Source organism: Girardinichthys multiradiatus, chromosome 22, assembly GCF_021462225.1.
Source record: "Girardinichthys multiradiatus isolate DD_20200921_A chromosome 22, DD_fGirMul_XY1, whole genome shotgun sequence".
NCBI lineage: Eukaryota > Metazoa > Chordata > Actinopteri > Cyprinodontiformes > Goodeidae > Girardinichthys > Girardinichthys multiradiatus.
Genome location: NC_061814.1, coordinates 10,620,693 through 10,640,968, shown reverse-complemented (window position 1 = coordinate 10,640,968; position 20,276 = coordinate 10,620,693). Strand labels below are relative to the sequence as shown.

The 20,276-nt window shown below is 40.1% G+C and overlaps 1 protein-coding gene across 1 annotated transcript; it reads left to right on the top strand.

The window, feature by feature from the left end:
- Positions 1–265: 265 nt before the first annotated feature.
- On the top strand, positions 266–20,020 carry LOC124858665 (gap junction alpha-5 protein-like). The gene is made up of 7 exons (XM_047350790.1): positions 266–534; positions 5,231–5,362; positions 6,395–6,559; positions 13,686–13,982; positions 15,293–15,358; positions 15,467–15,615; positions 19,359–20,020. Exons 2-7 carry the CDS (start codon positions 5,294–5,296, stop codon positions 19,825–19,827), a joined length of 1,215 nt encoding a protein of 404 aa, XP_047206746.1. The 5' UTR covers positions 266–534; positions 5,231–5,293; the 3' UTR covers positions 19,828–20,020.
- Positions 20,021–20,276: the final 256 nt, after the last annotated feature.

Sequence of the window (20,276 nt, the reverse complement as noted above, 5' to 3'; positions counted from 1 at the left end):
AGTGACATATAGAGAAGAACGTATGAAGGAATGCAGGACGGAGACTTTCAGCTATTGTTTCCTCGCACAATACATGGCTTCCTTCAGATGTCAGAAGCCACAAACAAACACATACATTAATTTTGAATAGCAGGCAGCGAGGCACCAGGCCCACTTCCTTTGGAGATGTGGATAAGAAAGAGAAGCAGAGAGGAAAGGAGGGGGCAGAGGCGGGTATAAATCACAGTCACACTCACATTTTATTTCACTCCAGTTCTCTGGATACAAACAGCAGCTGGTTCGACTCTGTTTACTCAACTCTCTTCATTCATCCGTCTTGTTAGTCTCAGTTAGTTTTAGCTGATATTGAAGTTATTAGCCTGGTGCTGAGACAAACTGTAGAGAAGATACAAACTGTCTTCCACAAATCCCTCCAGATCAGCTGTGAAGTAGCGAATCTCGACACCTGCAGAGGAAAGAGGCAGCCATCGCTTTAACTTCACTAAACCTTTTGTGAGTTTGCCTCAGACTGCTGACGTCTGCATTTTGAATCAGGTAAAATGTCTTCACCAAATATTTAACAGTTTGTAGTCTGTCTAATGTATCCATTTGAAAAAAAAAGTCCTCAACCCACTTGTTGAGTCAACATTTGGAGTGAAATGAAAACAATGACCTTCACAGCTTTAATAAGACTACTTTCAACTTAGAATATATTGTATACAGTCATGTTCAATAAATTAGAATATTATTAAAAAGTTCATTTATTTCAGTAACTCAATTCACAAAGTTAAACAGATTATATAGATTAATTACACAGAGACCGATGTTTTTAAGCTTTTATTTTGGGTAATTATAATGGTTTTCTTACATGAAATATAAGTTTAGCATATTACATCAGACCAATAAAAAACATTTTTAATACAGAAATGTGTGCCTAATGGGACGTATGTTTAATACCTACTTAAAAGGTGCTTTTAGTCTGATAAGAGAACCTCATCAGAATCTATATTTTTGTTTATTGGATATCACTGTAGATATTATTAAGTGATTTGTTGTTTAAATTATAATAAGTTGTCAGTTTGAAGATATGTCAGTGTATATATGTGTGTGTGGTGTGTGTGTGTGTGTGTGTGTGTGTGTGTTTGTGTGTGTGTGTGTGTGCTATGTGGACAGGATGCAGAACAATACCAATTGCTGCTAATGAACACACACACATATGTTGGCACACAAAGGTCAGGCGAAAGTCTAAACTGGGAAGTAATATTGTTATTAATGATGCTGGGAGCACTTGCAAAAGACATGAACACACATACACAAACAAACAATCTGTTCAAAGCCTTTATGGTTTCTCAAAAACAGGAAAGGAAGGGCATTTAATGGGGATTTTTGATTAAGAAGTGATCAGAAATGTGTGGTTTTGACTTGTTTTCTGCTGTAAATTCCAAGTTAAATGTTATCTACTTGGTTTTTTTTCCTGGGTTTACAACTTTTTGTCCAGTAAAGTCTCTATAATTAAACTGTAAATTACAAGTAATAAAAAAATCTAATAAAAATTGTTAATGAAAAGAGTCCATTCAGAAAGAGAAACATTATCTGGTTGAAGAATGTCAGATGATGTCAATTATTTTCTTCCACTGTGGTGCTTCAAAAATGGTAATTGAAGTGTAAAACTAAATGGGCATGTCTACTGAAAAAATTTGTGATGTAATTTTGTCACAGAACAATTTCAGCCAGTAGAGAAAGGTTCCTCCATCCATACAATCATCTCCTTACAAATATTTGTGATGTCTTCTATTTTTGTGTCTTCATTTCTATTCTTAAAAAAACACTTTATTAGGGTCAGTTTTAATCAAATTAAGATCAAATCAAAGGCTTTAAAGATTTTATGCACCATCACATACCTAGTTAAACAAAGGTAAATACATGTAAATAAACAAATAAATAAATAAACGCAAATGGAACATTGGAGATCAAGATGACCAAAGGTTTTTGTTTCCCTCCATGACAATTTGTCCTCTTTTGAACTCTGGTATGTCACCCATAATGTTGTGTGCATTTCAATATTTTGAGCAAAACTGTCCTCTTACCCTGCTAATTGAACCTTCATACTCTGCTCTTACTGGTGCAATGTGCAATCAATGAAGACTGGCTACCAGACTGGTCCAATTTAGCCATGAAACCTCCCACACTAAAATGACAGGTGTTTCAGTTTCATTGTCCAACCCCTGTATGTCATTACTGTGTGGCATGCTGGCTGTGCTGTGGTTGTAGAGAGTCAAAAGATCAGCAGAAAAGATCATGGGCTGCCCTTTGCCCTGTTTGGATGAGTCTGCAAGACTTCCTTCAATGCCTATCTAGATCTAAGATCATGATGAGAGAACAAATGATCGCAGATCAGAGAACACCTCCAAGCCACCATCTGTTCAGACCACTGCTCCCCTGAAAGACGCACAAGAGCATCTAAATCCGAACAAGTATACTGGAAAACAACTAATTTCTGTAGACCGCCTTGTGTTGGAGTTTTTTGAGACGGTGTTGTACAATACCAGATTAATCTTATTTCACCTGTCCCTCGTTGGAGTTTCTGAGTTGACTGTGAACTCATTTGTAGACCAAAGTCTTCTTGAACCTAGAGTCAAACGTGAGGCCATCTGTCCACCAGATGAGGCTTAAGGAAGCCAAGTCATGTAACGGGACAAGGATCCCTGCACTGCAACAGGTGTATCACAGGCGAGGTAAAAAATGAAAGGTGTTTCAGTTTCATTGTCCAACCCCTTTATATGCATGTATATACACTCACAGGCCACTTTATTAGGTACACCTGTCCAAGTGCTCGTTTACACAAATTTCTAATCAGCCAATCACATGGCAGCAACTCAATGCATTTAGGCATGTAGACATGGTGAAGACGATCTGCTGCAGTTCAAACTGAGCATCAGAATGAGGAAGAAAGATGATTTAAGTGACTCTGAAAGTGGCAAGGTTGTTGGTACCAGACAGGCTGGTCTGAGTATTTCACAAACTGCTGATCTACCGGGATTTTCACGCACTACCATCTCTAGGATTTACAGAGAATGGTCCAAATAAGAGAAAATATCCAGTGAGCAGCAGTTCTGTAGGCGCAAATGCCTTGTTGATGCCACACGTCAGAAGAGAATGGCCAGACTGGTTCGAGCTGATAGAAAGGCAACAGTAACTCAAATAACCACTCGTTACAACCAAGGCATGCAGAAGAGCATCTCTGAACGCACAACACGTCGAACCTTGAGGTGGATGGGCTACAGCAGCAGAATACCACACCGGGTGCCACTCCTGTCAGCTAAGAACAGGAAACTGAGGCTACAATTCGTACAGGCTCATCAAAATTGGACAATAGAAGATTGGAAAAACGTTGCCTGGTCTGATGAGTCTCGATTTCTGCTGCGACATTCAGATGGTAGGGTCAGAATTTGGCGTCAACAACATAAAAGCATGGATCCATCCTGCCTTGTATCAACGGTTCAGGCTGATGGTGTAATGGTATGGGGGATATTTTCTTGGCACACTTTGGGCCCCTTAGTACCAATTGAGCATCGTGTCAACGCCACAGCCTACCTGAGTATTGTTGCTGACCATGTCCATCCCTTTATGACCACAGTGTACCCATCTTCTGATGGTTACTTCCAGCAGGATAACGCGCCATGTCATAAAGCATGAATCATCTCAGACTGCTTCTTGAACATGACAATGAGTTCACTGTACTCAAATGGCCTCCACAGTCACCAGATCTCAATCCAATAGAGCACCTTTGAACGGGAGATTCGCATAATGGATGTTCAGCCGACAGCATCTGAGATGCTATATATATGTATATGTATATATATATACATATATATATACATATATATATATATATATATATGTATATGTATATATACTGTATATATGTATATACATATATATGTATATGTATATATACTGTATATACACCAAAGTTTGTTTAAAAAGAAGAAAAACATGCAGGTCCATTTTCAGAATTCAAAGAACACAAGAGTGCAGTGACAGAATGAAGGACATTTTCTGTGTGTGTGTGAGTGTGCTCCTGTTTTTGCAGCCAACTGTGGACCATTTTTTGTATTTCACCGTCAAGGTGAAGACCGTTTGTTGTAAAGAAAGGTAATTTTCATGGTCCTCACTTGTTATTTTGCTAGGGGTTAGGTTTAGGAATAAGGTCTAAATTGTGTTAAAGTTAGGCTTAAGGTTAGGTATGTACTGGTAATGGTGAGGTTTAGGGGTAGGGTCAAGGCTAGGCCATAGAAAGGATCGTAAATGAATGAATAGATGTCAGTGAGAGCCAATACAAGGTCCTCACAATATATAGTAAGACAAGAGTGTGTGTGTATATGTGTGTATGTATGTGTGTGTGTAGTATGTGTGTGTGTGTTTGCGTGTGTACATGTTGAGAGCCGGCATCCAGTTTTCCGTCCCCAGAGGCAGACGGAGAGGGAGTGTGGGAACTGGGAATGTGGCTAAACTAAGACACGGGCACAGACATTTTTATAAATGGGGTCGGGGCCAGGGTGGAGATGGAGTCAATGGGGTCAAGATAATAGAAGAACACACACATATACACACACAACACAACATAGTGAGTACAATCTGTGCTTTTCAGTGCCTTCTTCACATTTTAATGCTAAGATAATTTGTAAAAGCTGCAGGTGATGGTATCAGATCTAACAAATCTGTTATACTTCATATTTATTTTTTCAGTTTTTTACCCTCTGTATTTTTATGCTCAGAGCAGTGTGTCACATATAAAACAGTTTGATGTGGAGACTTTTTCCCGTGGAGCAGTTAATTGTGTGGCACCATGTGCGCGGTCATAAAAATTGAGCTTTGCGAGCACATGTCCGGCGAACATCCGCTTTGAGTCCGCAACCATGGAGTCAAGTATGTGCGACTATGTTTTGCCCTTCATGAGATTCGATTTCGTTTTTATGTGTACGACATGCTGGATGGGGGCGCAGCCAGATACAGCTAATTTGCATAAAACTGACAGAGCTCTTAAACAGCTCATTCTGAAAGGAGCTCAAAAAAGGGGAAACTGAGGAGGTGAAATCTCATTATCTGAGAATGATTTTGTGCAAAAAATTGAATTAACATGTTTTGTATAGCCTATAGACCTATCCCAAATGTTTACGAGGCAGTATAATAGGTCAACTTTAAACCTGTTATTTGTCCTTTCTCACTTAGCAGCATCTTGTATCTGCAGGTCAGCAACTCAGAGATCACGAGCGGGGTGAAATAAAAAGTCCAGGATCAGCTTTAGTCAGTCATGGCAGACTGGAGCCTTTTGGGTAACTTCCTGGAGGAAGTACAGGAACACTCCACCTCTGTTGGCAAAGTATGACAAACAAGCACAAAACACACCACATACATGTCACATGAGTTCAACTTAGTTTTACAAGCATATAAGAAAATGAGAAAACTGCTGAATACACTCAGGAGAATAATTATTTGCCATAGGTGTCACAGGGCAAAAAGTGTAGTCAAGACACAAATCCGAAAACAAGACAAGACCAAGACCAGACAATACCAACACCAAGACAAAACCAAGACTATGACACAGATGAGACCAAGACCAAACTAATGTAAGACTATTACAGTAATCAGAATTATGTAGTTGCTTCTGCAGATGTCTTGAGAAAATCTGCCTGTTGCAGCTTATTAGCAAGCTAACCTATAACAGGGCTACAGGCTAACTGGTTGCGTCATTTAGGTACAGAAAATTTAGGCTGTGGCAAACTTGGAAGCAGACCCTCAACTATATGCCACTTTTTCAAAAAAGTTAAACAAACAACTTTAAAGAGTTTACACATCCAGCTTAACGTAGACTGAGTTAGCATTACCTCCAGGTGGAGGTTGTAACTCACTTAATGTTATTTCTGTGTGTTTTACACACAGAAAGAAATTTGCATAGATTGCCACTAGAAAATGAGTCTCCCTCTTGTTTTCTTGACCCTCTCTTTTCCTCATCCTTGACACATTGGGGCAAAGGTGGCAGCGTTAAACTTTTCAAAGTAAAACAACTTTATTGGTTGCATTTGAATGTGACCAGAACTTTTACACTAAATTGCAGTTAAAAACATTTTTGCAACTGTGGTTTTGACTGGTCTTGAGGAAAAAAAAAAAAACAATCACGAGTCCAACAAATCCAAGACAAGTCCAACAATTTGAATATGTGGTCAAGTACCACAACATCAGCAAAAATCCGTCAGCAGATGATAAACAATTCCAATACTTTTTGGTTGATAGGACTCTTAAACTGCTACTTTTCTAACTTCCTGTAGCACATGGCTATGTTACTAGAAATGCTTGCCATGTTGTTCTGGCTTCCGATGGTTTAATATGCATTCTGTTGACTCTTGCCCTTTAGGTGTGGCTGACCATCCTGTTTATCTTCCGCATCCTGGTGCTTGGGACGGCTGCCGAGTCATCATGGGGTGATGAACAGGAAGATTTTGACTGTGACACAGAACAGCCCGGCTGCGAGAACGTCTGTTACGACCGAGCGTTTCCTATAGCACACATAAGATACTGGGTAATAACCTGAACACATCACATTTGCAGTGATAAATCCGTTAATTAGTATGCTGTAGGTTGTTTGAATGTGTTGGTCTGTGCACCACTAGTTACACACTCTGATCCATAATCAGAAGCTAATCTGAAATTGAAAACAAATTATCTCTAATATTTTCTCTAAGTGCTTATGTTCAATCTGCCTCTAAAGCTAGAAAAAAACACCCAAAATCAAATTTAAATCCCCTGTGTTTGATCCCATAACTTCACAATATAACCTCCATTCATCCACGGTGTCCTGAAAAATATGAACTTTAAAAAATAGAATCTCAATAAAATACATGAAGGTTTGTGGTTCTAGCTTGACAAAATGTGAAATGGTTCAAAAGGGTAAGAATGCTTTTACCAGGCCCTGAATGAATACTGAAAGACAAATACAGAAACAGGCAGAAATATTCCTGTTTTCCTTTGTTATTCATAAAAATGTGACGAAACAGGCTCTGAAAGGCGTTATTATGGACCTAAAAATATGACTAATTCCGGTGAAGACACTGAGATTGCTTAGGGAGAAGTAGACACCCTCCAAAAGGGTGTTTCAAGCTGAGTTAATTTCAGATTAAAGAAAATGTTGTGCCATCAGGATGCTTATACTATTTAATATTTATTAAATAGGTTTTTGGTCAATCAAGTATTGTCCTGGGAAGACCCGTCCAATTTGGCGGTGGTATTAGGACAATAGATGAAAGAGTGATTTGAGCACTGGCATTATTGAACAGCAAACTACACACATATGGAATAAATTCACAACAATTCTCTTTAAAAATAAGAATTTATTATTTAATGAACTATGTACAACAAAGGAAAGAGGGAAAATATGAAATTTATGCAATGATTTGACAGTTCAACGTGAATATTTATATTTAAGAACCAAGGTTTATCTTATAGAACTTGGAAATGAGGTTAAATTAGTTTTACAACTAATTAATATATGTATGTCTTCAAACAACCAGTCACAATGCAAAATCAGAAGAGTAGATAAAACATTACTTTCATAAAATAATATTTTAAAGAATTATTGCTGAATTTGAAAACAACCTTTTTTGGATCATTAATTCTTCACAATGTTTAATTTGCCATCCTTATCTTAATTAACTAGTTATTAAGGAAATATTATTTGCTGGATCAGAAATCAATAATCGTTTGGACAATTGATCTTAACGTTTTAACTAGTCAAATGGACAACTAAAATGTGCATATTTTCACTTTTTGTTCTATTACAACTACAAACCTCATAATTGGATAATTGGATCATTAACTGTAGCAACTGACAGGGTTACTTATTATAAGTCTCATTGACTAAACTATATTCTATTATTGGTCTTAAATTAGTCAAAATCTGACAGGGTTATTCTTTTACATAATTAGTCAGCTATAATTACATAAGTTAAAGCGCTGGTTCTTCAATTAGGGTACCAGTACCCCTTGGGGTAGCCTCTTTCACTCTTTTATACTTCAAATTTGTCAATAAAATAAGACTGTAAAGGAACACCCTGATGTGGGAGAGAAGACTTTGGATAACGTCTTGTATTTGCTTCCACATATGCAGTTCAATCCAACGTTGGCAGTCTGTGTTCTTTCATATTCTTAATCAAAGAAAACATTCCCTAGATGTTAGGATGTAAAACATTTTAAGATGATTTTAATCAAAAAATCAAAACCTAAATTAAGTTCTTGTTTTTTTGCAAAATAAATGTTTTTTTAATTAATTGTTTTGATTGTTTCAGTTTGAGAACTTTTTTTATTGATCCAAAAATAGGTTAATAGTAGTTAATTGTTTGTTGTGTAAAAACAATCTGTCACTGATGGTAAAACAGCATGTTTTATGTCTTTTTCCAACTAAATACTTTATGCTAATTTGGAGGATCTCTGCTGAAAAAGTATTATACAGGGGGTAGACCTCTATAAACAGATTGTAAGAAAGAGATGAGAAAAATAAATTATAACATTCATTTATTTTCAGAATCACAATATTAACACTTCAATTGAAACTGAATGATTATATTGGATATAATCCCTAACAGAATAAATGTTCTTACTAGTAATCTCACTAATATGTATTAATGATCAATTTAGTAAAGAAACATAAATAAATGTGAAATTTGACTATTGAAAGAGAAATTAAATATGGATTAAATAAGAATATTGGATTTTGGTATGATATGGATTTTGGATTGAACAGTCAGAATTTATTCACATATTGTTTAGATTTGAAATACATGTCGTAACTTTGAGGAAAGCTTAGAAAGGAAAGAGGAATATAAATAGAGGAAGGCCTCCAGGTCTCAGGTTCTGAGAGGTTCATTCAATAAATAAATTGATAAGACTGTTGAATGTTGTTGTGTCACCTCTCAGTGAACTTTATTGGATCCCTTGACTGCGGGTCTGGATGTCCTGTTCATCAGCTCAGTGGATGGGGGATCTCTCTGCAACATTTGTTTGAACCAGCCTCAAGCTTATCTCTTCCATCTTTCAGGTGGTAGATCTTCAGCTGTTCCTCTCTTTGGAATTAAAAGCTGAATCAGTGATCTTGCTGGACAAGCTGGTTTCTGATCTCTTTTGCATGATGGCAAAACCAAAGGAACCTTGCTGGACTTTTAAAAACTAATATGGTGAATAAAAATGCAACAGAAGTTTAAAAAAGAATTAGGCTTGACTGGTTCTGTGTCTGTCTCAGCCTGTCAGTCTCTCATTTTCTGCATTTTTCTGACTCATCACTGAGGGTTCACAGATATCACCCTATCGAGATGTCTTCAGAAGCTAACCGTGGAAGAGTGTCCAACACATGTGTTTGTGGCATTTTATCGTTCCTAGGGCCAAACAGAATCTATTATTCTTTCAAACCTTTTAGTTCACATTTAAGAGAGAAGCCTGTTTCAAAATGAAGATAACACTGAACTATGGATATCATAAGCAGCATCAGCTTGAGTTTTAAAATAGCAGAAGAATACCTTTAAAGAGCATTACTTAGACATGTAGTGCAGCTAAATAAACAGTTTATCAGTTGGTGGAAATAAAGATTGTTTAAAATAAAAATATCATCATGATGAGAGCCTTTTCAACAGTCCTGGTCAGAAGTGAATGGTGTGATATTTGTACAATAAGCTAAAATGTCTGTGTTTTGCAATGCCGCATAGCAGTGAAGTGGAAGGAAAATGTTAAAATGAGGAAAATGCTGAAAAATCTTTAAAAATAAAAACCTGAAAAGAACGGAGTGCTTGTGTTCAGTCCCCTTCACTCTAATATCCTTAAGTAAAATTCCAATGCAACCAGTTACCCTTACAAGTCACTTTTTAGTAAACAAAATACACACGTGTGGAAATCCAGCTGTTCTGTGACAGCCTCAGGGGTTTTTCAGAGAACATTAGAATCAGAATCAGAATCAGAAAAGCTTTATTGCCAAGTGCGTTTTTGGACATACAAGGAATTTGTTTTGGCGTAGTCGGTGCAATACAGTACAAATTAAACAGTATAAACATATCTACAATATAATATAAATATATGTGCACAGTTTTAAGTGAATGAGAGTAAATATAGAGCAGTATTGGGTGCGAGAGCAGTACAACAGTGCAGATGATCAGTGTGCAAGTATGGCAGTGCAAGTAAAGCAGGAGTCCTAGCTGAGTGTTAATGTAACGCATAGAGTTGCAGGTTACAGGTGTCCTGTCAGCAAAAAAGGGGGGTGTGGGGGAAAGGGAGAGTGTCAGGGTGGTTTCCGGGCTTTGTTAACAAGGCTGATGGCAGATGGGAAAAAACTGTTCTTGTGGCGTGAGGTTTTGGTCCGGATGGACCGCAGCCTCCTGCCAGAGGGGAGAGTCTCAAAGAGTCTGTGACCGGTGTGGGAGGGATCAGCCAGAATCTTCCCTGCCCACTTCAGGGTCCTGGAGGTGTACAGTTCCTGGAGCGACAGTAGACTGCAGCCAATCACCTTCTCAGCAGACCGAATGACACGCTGCAGCCTGCCCTTATCCTTGGCTGTAGCAGCTGCGTACCAGATGGTGATGGAGAAGGTGAAGATGAACTCAATGATGGCTGTGTAGAAGTGCACCATCATAGACTTTGGCAGGTTGAATTTCTTCAGCTGCCGCAGGAAGAACATCCTCTGCTGGGCTTTCTTGATGAGGGAGCTGATGTTTGGCTCCCACTTGAGATCCTGGGAGATGATGGTTCCCAGGAAGCGGAAAGATTCCACAGTGTCAATTGTGGAGTCACAGAGGGTGATGGGGGCAGGTGGGGCTGGGTTCTAACTGAACTCCACAACCATCTCCACTGTCTTTAGAGCGTTGAGCTCAAGGTTGTTCTGGCTGCACCAGTCCAACAGATGGTCCACCTCCCATCTGTACGTGGACTCGTCACCATCAGAGATGAGTCCAATCAGGGTGGTGTCGTCCGCAAACTTCAGAAGCTTGACAGACTGGTGACTGGAGGTGCAGCTGTTGGTGTACAGGGAGAAGAGCAGAGGAGAGAGAACACAGCCTTGGGGGGAACCGGTGCTGATGGTCAGGGAGTCAGAGACGTGCTTCCCCAGCCTCACGCGCTGCTTCCTGTCAGACAGGAAGTCAGTGATCCACCTGCAGGTGGAGTCGGGCACACTCAGCTGGGAGAGCTTCTCCTGGAGCAGAGCTGGGATGATGGTGTTGAAGGCAGAGCTGAAATCCACAAACAGGATCCTGGCGTAGGTTCCTGTGGAGTCCAGGTGCCGGAGGATGAAGTGAAGGGCTAGGTTGACTGCATCATCTACAGACCTGTTGGCTCTGTAGGCAAATTGCAGGGGGTCCAGGAGGGGGTCGGTGATGTCTTTTAGGTGTGAGAGCACAAGGCGCTCAAAGGACTTCATCACCACAGAGGTCAGGGCGACCGGTCTGAAGTCATTAAGCCCTGTGGTCCTTGGCTTCTTGGGAACAGGGACGATGGTGGAGGACTTGAAGCAGGCTGGCACATGACATGTCTCCAGTGAGGTGTTAAAAATGTCTGTGAAGACTGGAGACAGCTGATCAGCGCAGTGCTTCAGGCTGGCTGGTGAAACAGAATCCGGTCCAGCAGCTTTCCGGGGGTTCTGTCCCCTGAAGAGTTTGTTGACGTCCCTCTCCTGGATGGAAAGAGCCGTCCCTGGTGTGGGTAGGGGATCTGGTGGGGGGGAACTTCAGGGGGGGGGTTGGAGGTGCCAAGGCCCCTCTTGAGGTTGGGGGGGTGGGGGTGGTGGATTGTGGATGCAGGTGTTAGGGGGTGTCGTGGGGGATGGTTGCAGGACTGTCCCTTTGTCTTTCAAAGCAGCAGTCAGTCGTTGACGGAGTGGGGGGCTTTCGGCTTGTTGTTGGTGATCTGCCTGAGCCCTTTCCACACAGACGCAGAGTTGTTGGCTGAGAACTGGTTTTGGAGCTTCTCAGAGTACAGTCGTTTGGCCTCTTTCACTGCCTTGCCAAACTTGTACTTCGCCTCTCTGTATATGTCTTTGTCCCCACTCCTGAAGGCCTCTTCCTTATCCAGTCTTAACCTTCTGAGTTTGGCTGTGAACCAGGGTTTGTCGTTGTTGTAACTCACCCTGGTGCATGATGGTACACAGCTGTCCTCACAGAAGCTGATGTAGGAAGTCACAGCCTCTGTGTACTCGTCCAGACTGTTGGTAGTAGTCCTGAACACATCCCAGTCTGTACAGCCTAAACACGCCTGGAGATTCTCCACAGCCTCACTGCTCCACTTCCTTGTCGTCCTCACAACAGGTTTGCATAGCTTTAGTTTCTGCCTGTATGCAGGAATCAGGTGGACCATGATGTGGTCAGATTGGCCCAGTGCGGCACGTGGGACGGCGTGATAAGCGTCTCTGATGGTGGTGTAACAGTGGTCCAGAATGTTGTCCTCTCTGGTCGGACATTTTATAAACTGTCTATATTTGGGGAGTTCGTGGGTGAGATTACCTTTGTTAAAGTTGCCAACGACGATAACTAAGGAGTCCGGGTTGGTCCGCTCCACACTCAGTATCTGGTCGGCGAGCATGCGCTGTGCGACTAACAGCATCATGAAGACTAAGGAATGTAGCAGACAGGTCAGGGAGAAAGATGTGGAAATGTTTAAAGCAGAGGTAGGTTATAAAACTTTATGCTAAACTTTGAACACCTCATGGAGCACTGTTCAATCCACCATCTGAGAAGAGAATGACTTAGACACAACTGCAAACCTACCAACACATTACTATTCTAAATCGACTGCCCATGCAACGGGAGATTTAACTGTAGAAACAGCCAAGATGGTAACTCTGGAGGAGCTGCAGAGTTCTACAGTTCATGTGTCAGAATCTGTTGAGGGATAAACTACTAGTCATGGTTTCTTTATGGAAAAGTGGCTTGAAGAAAGTCATTGTTGGTGAAAAGCCCCAAGAAATCCCATTTGTAGTCTGCCACAAGCCATGTAGGGAACACAACAAGTGTGTAAAAGGAGGTGCTCGGGTCAGATGAAGTGCAATGGTTTAGATCATATTAATTGGTTAGAATGGTACAGTCAAGATTTCATCTAATTGTGAATTGGTGGAATACTTATAAAGTGCTGTTCACAGATACTCTGCGTGTAATCTGACTCAGCCCTGGCCATTTCGCAATGAAGGATGGGAAAAAAATTCAACCTCTAGATGTGATAGAGACATCAAGAAAATGTGACAAAACAGGCACTGAAAGAGGTTATAATGGACCTCAGAGTATGACCAGTTCTGGTGAAGACACTGAGATTGGTTAGGGAGAAGTTGACACCCTCCACAAGGGTGAATCAAGCTGTGTTAATTTCAGATTGAAGAAAATATCAAGTTCACAGGACTTGCTGGCAGTGAATTTAAAGAACCACTATGTAAGAACAGTATTCTTTGGGTTTAATGTGTAACATCATTTGAAGAAGTCCTTATCAATGTTGCAGGTGCAAGCAGGCGCTTGAAACTTTATTTGTCGGACAGTTTAAAAGGACTAGTCTGTGAATGTCCTGAACTGATGAAAATAACAGCTTTACTTTGTTGGGAGATCACATCCCAGTTTGATGTATTTATTTTTATTTAAGTTTGGGTTTCAGCAACCTTGATTCAGACTGTAAATCTTGCGGCTGCCTCTTAGGTGCTCCAAATTGTGTTTGTGTCCACTCCAAGTCTAATCTACATGGGTCACGCCATGCACACGGTTCGCAGGGAGGAGAAGAGGAGGAGCAGGGAGGAGGAGGAAGGAGGTGGAGGGGGGAAAGAGGAAGACCAAGGAGGAGGTGAAGAAGGAGGTGGAGGGGATAAACATGGACGAAATGCGGAGAAGGACGAGAGAAAGGATAAAGATGAAGGTCCATCTGCAGGTCGAGTTCAACTGAGAGGGGCGCTGTTAAAGACATACGTGCTGAGTATTCTAATCCGTACCATCATGGAGGTAAGTATTACTAATTACGCTTTTAGCCTATTAGACATTTTAAATCACCCCACATTATCTTTGAGTGAAAAACAGCCATCCTTACAACATTTTAAAGAAGCCTTGGTCAATTGTTCTCCAGTTTTTCTTTGGATGTTGGTTTTTTTATTCATTTTCTGTCCACCTGATCATGACTGCTTATTATGCATTGTGTACTGGAAAAAAATTATGTGGATGGTTAGGAAGAAATAAAGCATCTTTGAGAAGCAATAGTCTACCATGGCTCAGTGACTAAAGCACCTTGTCTCTCTATTGTCATTCGTAATAAATAAAAAATTCCCGAAGAGTTGGTAAAATTGTCAGAAAAGCTCCTAAATCCAGTGAGAAATTCCCTCCATAGCAAACTTTCCTGTGTTTATTATTAAAACGTAACTGTGTGCAGATGAGGGACTGAAAGAAGTAACTCCAAACATTTAATAAAACTGTAGTTTCCTTTTAGTTAAATGAAGCCACAAACGTATGATGGTGGCAGGTTTTAACAACTCTTATGAGGGATTATTGCTGTTAGCAGTTATTAACTGAAACAGCAGCCTCTCCCGGCAATTTCTGATTTCTAAATATACCTTTCTTGTGTCAAGGGCTTCCAAAAGGCTGCTATTTCCAAATCATTCATGCTCCATAACAGAGAGAGGCTAAAAGTAAAAAATGTAATGAAAGGACATTTCAGCAAACTTTTTTTTCCCAAATGAAATCTGATGTGTTTTCAGTGTGTTCCTTTGTTTATAGCAATGTATGTTAGAAACATATGTTTGTGCACAATTTCTGAAATTGAAATGCAGATTTAATTTAAGTGTGAAACAGTTTGTTGCCTGTCAGCCTAAACTGTCAAAATATGACCTGTAGTAACCCCTAGTCCACACTGACTACATTCTGTCTGCTCTGTCATCCATCAAAAATAGACTTGGTCCGTATCACTGACGGACGATGGAGAAGGGCTCTCCGTCGTGCTGCAGTGCCATGGAGCTAGTGTGAATTACAACATTCACTAAAATGCCTTCTATTTGCGACAGAGAGCATTGTGAATAAGGGGTAACACAGGACCATGCTGCTGGATCAGTGTTCCTAAGCTCCAGACCTACAACATGGTTTCATTCACTGAGTTTAGGAGCTTTTTTAAATGCCTGTCAGAAAAAAAGGCTAAAACAAGGACTAAATAGGAGATTTTTTTAAATAGCAGCCAGAGTGCAACAAAGATTTCCATTTGAATACAATCTTTTAAAACATTTTATTTTACTGTAAACAAAGTTTAACTCTGTTTTTTTTCTATCTAGGTGTTGTTTTTGTGTCTGCAGTACTTTCTCTATGGAATCTTCCTCCAACCTCTGTATGTCTGCAAGGTAAAAACAAAAATTCTTCTAAATGTCATATTAGATAATCTATAAATGTCATATTATGAAGTGATTACTTTGAAACTTGTGTTTTTTTGCTTTCCCCTTTTCCCTCAGGCGTGGCCATGTCCACATCCAGTCAACTGTTACGTCTCCAGACCCACAGAGAAAAATGTCTTCATAGTGTTCATGTTGGCTGTGTCAGCCGTGTCTCTGGTGCTCAGCGTGCTCGAGCTCTATCACCTGGCATGGAGACACTGCTGCAGGTAGGAGCTTGGATTCTGTTGTGGACTCATGAGAAAAATTTTAGCTTAACACCTTCAGACAGGTTGCAGTGTAGACACTGGTTTAAACCCAGAAGGGAAAGTCTAAATCACACTATATTTGCCCTTCTGCCTACTTACACAAATTAATTTGAGTGTTCTATTCTTAATCCAGTTCAATAAAGTTTCAATTCAGTTTACTTATATAGTGACATTTTACAACAACGTCTTAAGGAACTTTATGAAAAAGGTTTCATTTATATTATATATTGAAATACATAGTCGATTCAATCCAATCATACAGTCAGTCAGTTATTCCAATTCCAGTTGGTTCTAAAACAATGCAGTCAAGTTCAATTAATTTGGGTTTGATAAGATGTCAACCCATCAATTGAAGCTATAGCAGCTTAACTCATTCAGTAATATCTTTATAATATTTAGGGAGACATTTATGGGAATATATTAACATTGTTCCAGAAGTGCATTTGCGAGGTCAGACACTGATGTAGGATGACATGGTCTGCCAGTGTCTGTCCCATATTCATTCCAAAGGTGTTCTTTCAGTTTGAAGTTAGGACTTTGTGCAGTCCATCAAGTTCTTCTACAAGTTCTTCTAACTCACTCATCCATGTCTTTACAGACTTTGCTTTGTCTACTCGTCTGCAATCATGTTGTAACGGGAACTGGCTATCTCTTATCTGTTTCCACAAGTTGAGAGCATAAAATTGTCCAGAATGTCTTAATTTAATACAGCATTAAGAGTACCTTTCAGTGGAAGTAAGGAGCTGAGCCCAACTGCTGAAGAACAGCTCTGCATCATAATGTTTTTAGCACCAAACTTTACACTTGACACATTGCAGCCAGGAAAGTGTTGTTCTCCTTCCAGCTGCTAAACTCGTCCACAGGATTGGAAGACGGAAGTATGATTCTCTGTCTCACTCTGTATGATTCATCCCTCCAGAGTAAATGTCTGCACATCTTTAGAGTCCAGTGGTGGTGCATCCTACTGTATTCAACACCATGCTTGCACTTGGCAATTTGAAGGTTAGATGGAGCTACTTGGCAATGGAAACCTATAACATGAAGCGCATTTTCAATTAAAAGGAATTTTTCCCAATCCTTTGCACAAAGTCACTCTGTAGGTTCTGTTGTAGAGCTGTCATAATGTTGTGTTTGTTGTGTGATGTCAAGCAGCTTTTTCAAGCCTTTCTCTTAGGAGTTGGTGAGAGCAATTATGTATAATAACCGTCTTGCATAACTGCTGCAAAGGTAAAATCCGCTGTTAGAAGAGATTTTTGTCTCAGGATTCATCTTAATTCTGCTGCCCTAAAGTGGGCAGAAAAGTACAGGTCCTTCTCAAAATATTAGCATATTGTGATAAAGTTCATTATTTTCCATAATGTCATGATGAAACTTTAACATTCATATATTTTACATTCATTGCACACTAACTGAAATATTTCAGGTCTTTTATTGTCTTAATACGGATGATTGTGGCATACAGCTCATGAAAACCCAAAATTCCTATCTCACAAAATTAGCATATTTCATCCGACCAATAAAAGAAAAGTGTTTTTAATACAAAAAACGTCAACCTTCAAATAATCATGTACAGTTATGCACTCAATACTTGGTCGGGAATCCTTTTGCAGAAATGACTGCTTCAATGCGGCGTAGCATGGAGGCAATCAGCCTGTGGCACTGTTGAGGTCTTATGGAGGCCCAGGATGCTTCAATAGCTGCCTTTAGCTCATCCAGAGTGTTGGGTCTTGAGTCTCTCAATGTTCTCTTCACAATATCCCACAGATTCTCTATGGGGTTCAGGTCAGGAGAGTTGGCAGGCCAATTGAGCACAGTGATACCGTGGTCAGTAAACCATTTACCAGTGGTTTTGGCACTGTGAGGAGGTGCCAGGTCATGCTAAAAAATTAAATCTTCATCTCCATAAAACTTTTCAGCAGATGGAAGCATGAAGTGCTCCAAAATCTCCTGATAGCTAGCTGCATTGACCCTGCCCTTGATAAAACACAGTGGACCAACACCAGCAGCTGACACGGCACCCCAGACCATCACTGACTGTGGGTACTTGACACTGGACTTCTGGCATTTTGGCATTTCCTTCTCCCCAGTCTTCCTCCAGACTCTGGCACCTTGATTTCCGAATGACATGCAGAATTTGCTTTCATCCAAAAAAAGTACTTTGGACCACTGAGCAACAGTCCAGTGCTGCTTCTCTGTAGCCCAGGTCAGGCGCTTCTGCCGCTGTTTCTGGTTCAAAAGTGGCTTGACCTGGGGAATGCAGCACCTGTAGCCCATTTCCTGCACACGCCTGTGCACGGTGGCTCTGGATGTTTCTACTCCAGACTCAGTCCACTGCTTCCGCAGGTCCCCCAAGGTCTGGAATCGGCCCTTCTCCACAATCTTCCTCAGGGTCCGGTCACCTCTTCTCGTTGTGCAGCGTTTTCTGCCACACTTTTTCCTTCCCACAGACTTCCCACTGAGGTGCCTTGATACAGCACTCTGGGAACAGCCTATTCGTTCAGAAATTTCTTTCTGTGTCTTACCCTCTTGCTTGAGGGTGTCAATAGTGGCCTTCTGGACAGCAGTCAGGTCGGCAGTCTTATCCATGATTGGAGTTTTGAGTGATGAACCAGGCTGGGAGTTTTAAAGGCCTCAGGAATCTTTTGCAGGTGTTTAGAGTTAACTCGTTGATTCAGATGATTAGGTTCATAGCTCGTTTAGAGACCCTTTTAATGATATGCTAATTTTGTGAGATAGGAATTTTGGGTTTTCATGAGCTGTATGCCAAAATCATCCGTATTAAGACAATAAAAGACCTGAAATATTTCAGTTAGTGTGCAATGAATCTAAAATATATGAATGTTAAATTTTCATCATGACATTATGGAAAATAATGAACTTTATCACAATATGCTAATATTTTGAGAAGGACCTGTATAAAACATGCCTTAAACCATGCAGGATTTACTTTAATTATTTTAGTTTTGTAAAACTGATAACAGCTTCAACAAAATCAGAGTTTCAAATGACATTGACAAAGCATGATAACATTTAAATGATAAAAAAGTTCGTTCAAGTTTGACTGGTTGGAAAACAAAACTGGAAACAAAAATGTTTGTGGTTCTGAATTCTTTTCTGTGTTCCTTTTTCCAGAATTAATCAAAAAGTACAAATTTCTTTCCCTCGGGTGACAAGTGCAAAATGAATACTTGTTATATTACATTCAATTTGATGACACTTGGATATGATATGTAGCAGTAATATGAATATATGTACCCTTCATCTCAATAACTTGAGCTTTGAAAATAAATGAAACAAACTTTATTCGTGATAACAAATCCTTTATCAGGACAAAACTAGTTTAAAGTCCCTTTAATAACCTAACTGCATAATATAAATGCTTTTGAAACAAGCTGATATTTATTGGTTATTAAGACAGTGAGACTATTAAACTATAATTTCAACAAACAAGCTCAAGCTGATGTTATCTCAAGTGGATACAATGAAAATGGCAAACCAATACTTTTTAGGGTTTAAATTGTGACACAAATAGATTCAAACCCAGAACTATTTGAGGACTATTCGAGGTCACACAGTGCCCCAGGATACTTTAAGTTCAAAAACTGTCTCATGCTTTGTAGGTTCAGGTTTGTGGTCAACAGTTAATCTAAACAGGAAGGAGTTTTTACTTGTGTAAACTAACTCCTTTAAAATCTTCATTGCAGGAAACGTTTCTTTTCCGCAAAGACTGTCACTCCTCCTAACACCTCCATGGTCCGGCAGATCTCCATGTCTCCACCTCAACCATCAACCCCACCTCCAGGTTTCAATCAGTGTGTGACTGGCTCCTCGCATTTCCTACCGCTCCCTTTCCCCAACAACCGACTCGCCTCCCAACAAAATTCAGAGAACATGGTGACAGAGAAGAACAACATAGCTGCTGCAGTAGAAGATGCAAACTTTCTCCAGATGAACTGCTATTCAACCAAATGGGAGAGCTGTAGAAATGACCAATTTCAAGATGAAGTGTACCTGAGTTCAGACACTAACTGCTACAGTCCTGAGAGCAGAAACATGATGTGCCTTCAGATCCAGAACAATGGCCCAGATGGGATGCTGCTGAAGGACAAACGAAGATTCAGCAAAACAAGTGGAACAAGCAGCCGAACAAGAGCGGACGATCTCTCTGTTTAGAAAGCAAACCACAGACAGACTTCAGCTACTCTCACATTAGTTACAGTGCCTTCCAATAAGATTCATACTAATTAGCCTTTTCCATTGCAACCACAAACTTTGGTGTATATTATTGGGATTTTATGTGACATAGGACCACAGAGTATTGTGTGATTATGAAGTTGAAGGGAAATTACACATGGTTTTCACAATCTTTACAGCCCATTGAGCCCATTCTTCTTTTCAAAATATCTCAAGCTCAGTCAGATTTGATGGATGTTCTCCAATTTTCAAATCTTGCCATGGATTCCCACTGGGGTTTAGGTCTGAACTTTAACTGGGCCATCTAACACATGAAGATACTTGGATCTTAACAATTCCATTGTAGTTCTGGCTGTATGTTTATGGCATGGAAGGACAACTCCAACGATCAGGGGCTGATGCCCTGTATATTTTATGTTTCTTGTTGG